Consider the following 9246-nt stretch of genomic DNA (forward strand, 5'->3'; position numbering starts at 1 on the left):
CGCAGAGAAGCATCAGAAGTTGTTTAAATGGCGCCCAAACCTGGGGGGGGGGGGTTATGGGGCGGGGCTCTGGGACCAGGGAATTATGGGACATGAGTTTGGGGCGGGGGGGAGGGGGATCCAATCAGGTGGAGTCCATGTCGGGGTCTGGAAGAGAAGGAGAAGGGGGTTGGAGAAGGTGGCGGAGGAGGGGCCGCCCCCCACCCCAGGGACCCCGGAACTCACCCCGTCCCACCGCCGGGGCCGCCGCGGCGCGGTAGGCGACGAAGGCGTCGAAGGCGAAGAGGAAGGCGAGGATGAGGCTGAAGGTCTGGGGAGGAGTGGGCGGGGCTTGGTCAGGCAGGGGGTGGGGCATGGGGTGGGGGCGGGGCTTGGGGGGGGTGTTACTCACAAAGGTGGTGGCGGCCAAGGCGTCCCGGGAGGTGGCCAGGGCCACCAGGGCCACGACGAGGAAGATGATGGTCCCGCTGACGGCCCGGAGGAGGTCCTGGAGGGGGGACACCATGGGGGACGCTATGGTGGGACAACACCGTGGAGGGGACACCACGGGGACGTGAGGGGGGACACCGTGGTGGCCACCAAGGGAACAACACCGTGGGGGAACACCAGGAGATACCGAGGTGGACGTGGAGGGGACAACACCGGGGGGGGGGACACCAGGAGACGCTGAGGTGGTCACCGGGGGGACACCACCATGGAGGAACACCAGGAGATACCAAGGTGGCCACCAAGGGGCCGACGCTATGGTGGGCCACCAGGAGATACCAAGGTGGCCACCAAGGGGACAGCACCATGAGGGGGCCACCAGGAGATACCAAGGTGGCCACCAAGGGGCCAGCGCTATGGCGGGCCACCAGCAGACACCAAGGTGGCCATCAAGGGGACAGCGCCATGAGGGGGCCACCAGGAGATACCAAGGTGGCCACCAAGGGGCCAGCGCCATGAGGGGGCCACCAGGAGATACCAAGGTGGCCACCAAGGGGCCAGCGCTATGGCGGGCCACCAGGAGATACCAAGGTGGCCACCAAGGGGACAGCGCCACGAGGGGGCCACCAGCAGACGCCAAGGCGGACACGGAGGGGACGCCGGGGGGGGGGGACAACGCGTGGGGCGGCCGCGGGGCCACCTACCAGGCAGGGCCCGTAGCCGTGGGGCAGGCGGGGGGGGTCCCGCAGCAGCCGCCCCCCCAGGGCGGCCGCCCCGCCCAGGGCCTGCAGCAGCGCCGGGGCCAGCGTGGGGGGCGCGGGGGGAGCCAGCAGCGCCACAACCGCCCCACACAGCACCTGGGGGGCACGGGAGGGGGGACGTGGGGGGCACGGCAGCCCCACAGCGCCCCGTGGAGCCTCTATAGAGCCCCACGGCGCCCCATAGCGCCCCTATAGAGCCCCACAGCGCCCCATAGCACCCCATGGAGCCCCATAGCACTCCTATAGAGCCCCACAGTGCCCCATAGCACCCACAGCACCCCTACAGAGCCCCACAGCGCCCCATGGAGCCCCATAGTGCCCCTATAGAGCCCCACAGCACCCCATAGTGCCCCATAGTGCCCCTATAGAGCCCCACAGCACCCCTACAGAGCCCCACAGCACCCCATAGCACCCCTATGGAGCCCCATAGCGCCCCTATAGAGCCCCACAGCACCCCATGGAGCCCCATAGCGCCCCTATAGAGCCCCACAGCACCCACAGCACCCCTATAGAGCCCCACAGCGCCCCATAGCACCCCTATAGAGCCCTGTAGCGCCCCATAGCACCCCTATAGAGCCCCACAGCGCCCCATAGTGCCCCTATAGAGCCCCACAGCACCCCTACAGAGCCCCACAGCACCCCATAGCAACCCTATGGAGCCCCATAGCGCCCCTATAGAGCCCCACAGCGCCCCATAGTGCCCCATAGTGCCCCTATAGAGCCCCACAGCACCCCTACAGAGCCCCACAGCACCCCATAGCACCCCTATGGAGCCCCATAGCGCCCCTATAGAGCCCCACAGCGCCCCATAGTGCCCCATAGTGCCCCTATAGAGCCCCACAGCACCCCTACAGAGCCCCACAGCACCCCATAGCACCCCTATGGAGCCCCATAGCGCCCCTATAGAGCCCCACAGCGCCCCATAGCGCCCCTATAGAGCCCCACAGCACCCCATGGAGCCCCATAGCGCCCCTATAGAGCCCCACAGCACCCACAGCACCCCTATAGAGCCCCACAGCGCCCCATAGCACCCCTATAGAGCCCTGTAGCGCCCCATAGCACCCCTATAGAGCCCCACAGCGCCCCATAGTGCCCCATAGTGCCCCTATAGAGCCCCACAGCACCCCTACAGAGCCCCACAGCACCCCATAGCACCCCTATGGAGCCCCATAGCGCCCCTATAGAGCCCCACAGCGCCCCATAGCGCCCCTATAGAGCCCCACAGCACCCCATGGAGCCCCATAGCGCCCCTATAGAGCCCCACAGCACCCACAGCACCCCTATAGAGCCCCACAGCGCCCCATAGCACCCCTATAGAGCCCTGTAGCGCCCCATAGCACCCCTATAGAGCCCCACAGCGCCCCATAGTGCCCCTATAGAGCCCCACAGCACCCCTACAGAGCCCCACAGCACCCCATAGCAACCCTATGGAGCCCCATAGTGCCCCTATAGAGCCCCACAGCACCCCTATGGAGCCCCATAGCGCCCCTATAGAGCCCCACAGCGCCCCATAGTGCACCTATAGAGCCCCACAGCACCCCATAGCACCCCTATGGAGCCCCATAGCGCCCCTATAGAGCCCCACAGCACCCCTATAGAGCCCCACAGCGCCCCATAGCACCCCTATAGAGCCCTGTAGCGCCCCATAGCACACCTATAGAGCCCTACAGCGCTGCGTAGGGGCCTATGGCACCCCATAGAGCCCCACAGCACACCTATAGAGACCCATAGAGCCCCACAGCGCCCCATAGCACCCACAGCACCCCTATAGAGCCCCACAGCGCCCCATAGCACACCCATAGAGCCCCACAGTGCCCCTATAGAGCCCCACAGCGCCCCATAGCACACCCATAGAGCCCCACAGGGGCCTATGGCACCCCTATAGAGCCCCACAGTGCCCCATAGGACCCACAGCGCCCCATGGGGGCCTATGGCACCCCTATAGAGCCCAACGGTGCCCCATCGCACCCCTATAGAGCCCCCCAGCGCCCCTACAGCGCCCCACAGCCCCCCAGTTCCTCCCAGTTCCCCCCTACCAGCTGGGCCGCCAGCAGCAGCCCCTTTGGGGTGCGCAGGACCCCCAAGTCGAAGGCCCCGGGTGGCTCCTGCTGCCCCATAGCGGGGGGACCTGGGGGGCGGGGACCCACGTGGGTGTTGTGCCCCCCACCCCCACCGTGACAGGCGGCGCCGGGACAGGGGACAAAGGGACATTGTGCAGGGACTGGGGGGGGAGCGGGAGGGGCGGGGGGGTACTGGGAGCTGCTGGGGGGGGTACTGGGAGGCACTGGGGGGTGACTGTGGTATACTGGGAATGACTGGGGAGCACTGGGAGTGATTGGGATTGACCGGGAGGCACTGGGGGGGTGACTGGGGAGCACTGGGAGTGATTGGGATTGACCGGGAGGCACTGGGGGGGTGACTGGGGCACACTGGGAGTGACTGGGGAGCACTGGGAGTGATTGGGATTGACCGGGAGGCACTTGGGGGGTGACTGGGGCACACTGGGAATGACTGGGGAGCACTGGGAGTGATTGGGATTGACTGGGAGGCACTGGGGGGTGACTGTAGCACACCGGGAGTGACTGGGATTGACTGGGAGAGTGACTGTGACACACTGGGAGCAACTGGGGAGCACTGGGAGCTACTAGAAGGCACTGGGGGCAACTGGGATTGACTGGGAGGCACTGGGGGGGGGGGGGTGACTGGGGGGCACTGGGAAGTGCCTGGGGGCAACTGGGATTGACTGGGGAGCATCTGGGAGATGGTGGGAGGCACTGGGGAGTGACTGGGAGGTGATTGGGAAGCACTGCGGGCAACTGGGATGGACTGGGGAGCACTGGGAGACAGTAGGAGGCACTGGGGAGCAACTGGGACACACTGGGGGGGTGACTGGGGAGCACTGGGAGGCAACTAGGACACACTGGGAAGTGTCTGGGGAGGGTGACAGAGAGCGACTGGGAACCACCCGGGAGGTGCTGGGAGTGACTGGGGGGGGGTTACTGGGAGCAACTGGGAGGTGCTGGGACCACCACCACCACCCACAACACCCCCCCCCACCCGCCCTGGAGGCCGCGGTACCACAGGGAGGGCGGCTGCTGCCGGGAGGACCTCGGCTTCTCCTCATCTCCGCTTGGAGGACCAAGGTGTCGTCCGCCTGTCCTGGAGGACCATCACCTTCTGCCTGCCCTGGAGGACCTCAGGTCTGCCTGTCCTGGAGGACCGTCACCTTCTGCCTGCCCTGGAGGACCTCGGGTGTGCCTGTCCTGGAGGACTGTCACCTTCTGCCTGCCCTGGAGGACCTCCTTGGAGGACTACTCTCCACCCGAGGACTCACGAACCTTCTGCCTGTCCTGGAGGACCTTCTCTCCACCGTGGAGGACTGAGTCACCTTCTGCCTGTGCTGGACAACCTCATCTCCACCTTCTGCCTGCCCTGGAAGACTGGTCCAGGCTTGAACTGTTTGCCTTCTGCCTGGCCTGGAGGACCTCAGCCTGCCTTCAATGACTTCTGCCTGTCCTGGAGGACTTTCTCTCCGCCTCAGAGAACCAAGTCACCTTCTGCCTGTCTTGGAGGACCGAGTCACCTCCTGCCTGTCCTGGAGGACCGAATCACCTTCTGCCTGGCCTGGAGGACCTCAGCCTGCCTTCAATGACTTCTGCCTGTCCTGGAGGACTTTCTCTCTACCTCAGAGAACCAAGTCACCTCCTGCCTGTCCTGGAGGACCGAGTCACCTTCTGCCTGTCTTGGAGGACCACGGTGGAGGACCGAGTCACCTTCTGCCTGTCTTGGAGGACCACCGTGGAGGACCGAGTCATCTTCTGCCTGGCCTGAAGGACCTCAGCCTGCCTTTAACGAGTCCTGCCTGTCCTGGAGGACTTTCTCTCCACCTCAGAGAACCAAGTCACCTTCTGCCTGTCTTGGAGGACTGAGTTATCTCCTGCCTGGCCTGGAGGACCAAGTCACCTTCTGCCTGTCTTGTCTGCCTGTCCTGGAGGACTTTCTCTCCACCTCAGAGGACCAAGTCACCTTCTGCCTGTCCTGGAGATCCTCACTCCCGCCTTGGAGCACCGCGACCTTCTGCCTGTCCCGGAGAACCTCACCTCCACCTGTTCTTCTGCCTGTCCTGGAGGACCAGGTTATCTTCTACCTGTCCTGAAGGACCACCGTGGAGGACCGAGTCACCTCTTGCCTCTCCTGGAGGACCTCGGTCCCACCGCGGGAGGACTGAGCCACCGCCGTGAACCCCGTGTCCCCCCGCCCCCGCCGTGGGTCCCACCCCCCCCACCCCCGCCGTGGGTCACAGCACAGACACACCTCGTCCCCCCGGGGCCACTTTATTACCCCCCTCCCCAAAAAAAAACACCACCCCACAGCGCAGGGGCCCCCCCCCAGACCCCGCCCTCCCCCCGGCGACGTCCGGCCCTGCCCGGCCCCTCCGGCTCCGCCACCTGCAACGATAAACACACTCAAATCTTATGGGGAGGGGGGGAAAGAAAGGGGGAGGAGGGGAAAGAAAGGGGGCGTGCGGGGGAGGGGCCACGCGGGGCGGCACCCCCCCTCCCCCCCACGGCCCCCGCCCCACGGCGGCGGCGTCCGGCTGCGGCGGTTCGGGGGAGCCCCGGACTAATAGGGGGAGTACCATGAGGTGGCTCTGGCCCGGCCCCTGTGGAAACGGGGGGGAAGGGGTTAGGGGGGGGGGGAAGAGCGTGGCCGTTCTGGAGGACCTCGGGTGGCTTGGGGGACCGAGGGACCCTCGGACCACCAGGGACGCACCAAGGTACCCCCTTCTTCAGCCCACCCCGGAGGACCAAAGCGCCATCAGCCCACCTTGGAGGATCTCGGGTACCTCGGAGGACCAAGGCATCCCCAGCTCAGACCACCCTGGAGGACCCGAGTCTTCCTCGGAGGACCAAGGTACCCTCAGACCACCTCGGAGGACCAAGGTACCCCCCTCTCAGACTGTTCTGGATGACCTCAGACTTCCTTGGAGAGCCAAAGTACCCTCAGCCCACCCTGGAAGACCTTGGGTGCCTTGGAGGACCAAAGTACCCCCAGCTCAAACCACGCCGGAGAACTTTGAGTCTTCCTCGGAGGACCAAAGCACCATCAACGCACCCTGGAGAACCAACAACCTGTCCCGGAGGACCCCTCAACCAATGGCAAAGGACCTTGGTAAAACACCCAACAACCCTCCGTTCACCCTGGAGGACCTCACTCCACCTTGGAGGACTCAGGTAACCACCAGCCCACCCTGGAGAACCCCACCATGTCCTGGAGGACCCAGGAACCCTCAACCTGTCTTGAACAACCCCAACCCCAACCCAGGTACCTTCGTCCTACCTTGGAGAACCCTCATCCCACCTTGGACGACCCCCAGATACCCCCAACCACCTCCTGGAGGACCCCAACCCCCCTCAGCCCACCTTGGGAGGCCCCACCCACCTGTAGGCACGCCCGCGAGGCCGACTGTAGCCGCTGTAGAAGCGGGCACGGGTCGCGCTGTAACCGCCGCCGCGGCCCCGGTAACGGGTGCGGGGAAAACCCCGGTCCGTCGTGCTGATGCCGGGTCGGTTGGTTCGTTTGGGGATCACCTTGATGAAGCGAAGAGGGGTGTGAATGGCACAGGCGAGGTGTCACCGCGCCGGTAACAGCCGCCCCGCGGCCTCACCTTAATTTGCCGCCCGCGGAAGAGAGACTCGTCAAGCGCCATCGACGTCCGCACCGACTCCTTGTCGGAGAACTCGATGTAGGCGAACCTGGGGAGCGGGGACAGGGTGGGTGTGGCGGGACGCGGGGGTGACACGGGGGCGTCCCGTCACGCTGTTGTCACCCGACTCACCCCTTGGGGTGGCCGCTGTACTTGTCGCAGAGGATGGTGACGCGGTTGACGGAGCCGCAGCCGTGGAAATGGGCCTCCAGCTCTTCCGCCGTGGCCCCGTAGTCCACCTGGGGGGGATACAAGCATTTGGGGGGGGGGGCTGGAGGGGGCGGGGCCCGGACGCCTGTGTCCCCCACACCCCCTGGGTGTCCCCTACACCCGCCTCGTGTCACCCACACCCCTCAGCGTCCCCGTCACTCACGTTGCCCACGTAGATGGAGCGAGCGTCCGCCTCCATTTTCTCCTCCAGGGACATGATGACCGGGCCGGCTGCGGGTGACGGGTGTTGGGGTGACAGGAAAGGTCAGGGGGGGACCCCGACCCCCGGGGGTGACGACCCCGACACCGCGAGGGACCCCGGCGCCCGGGGGGGCCTCACCGTTGCCCGGCGGGGGGCTCATGTTCATCTGTTTCTCCACTTCGTTCTGCAGCTCTTTGAGTTTTTCCGCCTCTTCCTCCATCTCCCGCACCCGGGCCTTGATGGCCTCCAGCTCCTGGGGGGGGGGTCAAAGGTCAGGGGTCAAGGGGTGGACCCCACCCCCTCCCCGTGACCCCGAACTCCCCCCGTCACCCCACATGACCAAGGACCCCCGCCATCGCCCCCAAATCCATTGTCCCACGTGACCCTAAACCCCCGCAGACACCCCCGAATCCACTGCTCCACGTGACCAAGCCCCCCCACATGACCAAAGCCCCCCCCACGTGACCAAGAACCCCCCCACTTATCACCTCTAGATCCCCTACCCCACGTGACCCTGAAACCCCCCATCACCCCCACACCCACCCCCCACATGACCAAGGACCCCCCAAATCCACCCCCCACGTGACCAGGGACCCCCCACGCGACCAAAGACCCCCTCAACCCCCCCCAAATCCACCCCCCACATGACCAAGGACCCCTCACGTGACCAAGGACCCCCCAAATCCACCCCCACATGACCAAGCACCCCCCATGTGACCAAGGACCCCCAAATCCACCACCCACGTGACCAAGGACCCCCCCCATCACCCCCAGGCCCCCTCAACCCCCCCCCCAAATCCACCCCCCACGTGACCAAAGACCCCCCCATCCACCCCCCACGTGACCAAAGACCCCCCCAATCCACCCCCCACGTGACCAAAGACCCCCCACGTGACCAAAGATCCCCTCAACCCCCCCCCACATAACCAAGGACCCCCCACGTGACCAAGGACCCCCCCAAATCCAACCCCCACGTGACCAAGGACCCCCCACGTGACCAAAGACCCCCGAATCCATCCCTCATGTGACCAAAGACCCCCCATCACCCCCCAAATCCACCCCCACGTGACCAAGGACCCCCCAAATCCACCCCCCACGTGACCAAGAACCCCCCAGGTGACCAAAGACCCCCAAATCCATCCCTCACGTGACCAAAGACCCCCCATCACCCCCAGGCCCCCTCACCCCCCCAATCCACCCCCCACGTGACCAAAGACCCCCCCAAATCCACCCCCCACGTGACCAAGGGCCCCCCAAATCCACCCCCCACGTGACCAAGGGCCCCCCACGTGACCAAAGACCCCCCAACCCCCCCACATAACCAAGGACCCCCCAAATCCACCCCCCACGTGACCAAGGGCCCCCCACGTGACCAAAGACCCCCAAATCCATCCCTCACGTGACCAAAGACTCCCCCATCACGCCCTCACCCCCCCAAGTGACCAAAGACCCCCCCCATCCACCCCCCACGTGACCAAGGGCCCCTCCACGTGACCAAGGACCCCCTCCCCCCACATCCCCCCACCCCTCACCGGGTCCTCGATGGCGGAATCCCCCGGGTCTCCGTCCCCCAACCCCGCTTCCTCCTCCAACTCCTCGGCGGCTTCGTGAGGCGGATGCGGAGCGGCGGCAGCGGCGGCGGCGGCGGCGGCAACACCCGAAGCTCCCCCGGCCCCGCTACCCCCCGGGCCGCCACCCCCCAACGCTGCTGCCGCCCCCCCCCCCCCCTCCTCCTCCTCCTCCTCCCCGGCCTCCCCCGCTCCTCCCGCGGGTCCCCGCTTCGCCTAACCCCGCCACCGCCGTCTCCTCCTGCCCCGCCGCCGTTCCCAACCCGTTCCCGTAAGTCGTTCCCCCTTCTCCGGAACCGCTACCGGAGGATCCGGACCCGCTGCCGGTTCCTCCGCTCGCTGCCGTTGTTGCCGTTGTTGTCGTTGTTGCCG

General features: G+C 66.2%; 2 protein-coding genes across 3 annotated transcripts; both read right to left on the bottom strand.

The window, feature by feature from the left end:
* Window positions 1-22: 22 nt before the first annotated feature.
* On the bottom strand, window positions 23-5437 carry LOC148051912 (CKLF-like MARVEL transmembrane domain-containing protein 5). Its single transcript, XM_087734989.1, has 6 exons — window positions 4266-5437; window positions 3224-3315; window positions 1131-1283; window positions 392-487; window positions 226-310; window positions 23-147 (listed from the first exon to the last, which is right to left on the bottom strand). Exons 1-6 carry the CDS (start codon window positions 4309-4311, stop codon window positions 125-127), a joined length of 495 nt encoding a protein of 164 aa, XP_087591115.1. The 5' UTR covers window positions 4312-5437; the 3' UTR covers window positions 23-124.
* Window positions 5438-5578: 141 nt separating this feature from the next.
* On the bottom strand, window positions 5579-8995 carry PABPN1 (poly(A) binding protein nuclear 1). 2 transcript variants are annotated; one of them, XM_087734988.1, is made up of 7 exons: window positions 8839-8994; window positions 7445-7559; window positions 7268-7335; window positions 7027-7133; window positions 6856-6943; window positions 6630-6778; window positions 5579-5850 (listed from the first exon to the last, which is right to left on the bottom strand). In XM_087734988.1, the coding sequence occupies exons 2-7, from the start codon at window positions 7524-7526 to the stop codon at window positions 5811-5813; spliced, it is 534 nt and encodes a 177-aa protein (XP_087591114.1). In that variant the 5' UTR covers window positions 7527-7559; window positions 8839-8994; the 3' UTR covers window positions 5579-5810. The 2 variants fall into 2 exon arrangements, with proteins under 2 accessions (XP_087591114.1, XP_087591113.1); XM_087734987.1 differs by lacking the exon at window positions 5579-5850 and adding an exon at window positions 5870-6170 and having other exon boundaries at window positions 8839-8995.
* Window positions 8996-9246: the final 251 nt, after the last annotated feature.

The sequence above is a fragment of the Nipponia nippon genome, unplaced genomic scaffold (assembly GCF_047370975.1).
Source record: "Nipponia nippon isolate SJK-2023a ecotype South Korea unplaced genomic scaffold, ASM4737097v1 scaffold_51, whole genome shotgun sequence".
Taxonomy (NCBI): Eukaryota; Metazoa; Chordata; class Aves; order Pelecaniformes; family Threskiornithidae; genus Nipponia; species Nipponia nippon.

Excerpts from the sequence above, each read along its gene's own strand:
- LOC148051912 (XM_087734989.1), bottom strand. The coding sequence starts at position 4,311 with ATGAGGAGAAGCCGAGGTCCTCCCGGCAGCAGCCGCCCTCCCTGTG. Across the intron at positions 3,316-4,265 it reads CAGCAGCCGCCCTCCCTGTG|GTCCCCCCGCTATGGGGCAG; the intron begins GTACCGCGGCCT and ends CCCGCCCCCCAG. Across the intron at positions 488-1,130 it reads ACGGCTACGGGCCCTGCCTG|GACCTCCTCCGGGCCGTCAG; the intron begins GTAGGTGGCCCC and ends TCCCCCCTCCAG.
- PABPN1 (XM_087734987.1), bottom strand. The coding sequence starts at position 7,526 with ATGGAGGAAGAGGCGGAAAAACTCAAAGAGCTGCAGAACGAAGTGGAG. Across the intron at positions 7,134-7,267 it reads GCTCCATCTACGTGGGCAAC|GTGGACTACGGGGCCACGGC; the intron begins GTGAGTGACGGG and ends TATCCCCCCCAG. Across the intron at positions 6,944-7,026 it reads TACAGCGGCCACCCCAAGGG|GTTCGCCTACATCGAGTTCT; the intron begins GTGAGTCGGGTG and ends CCCGCTCCCCAG.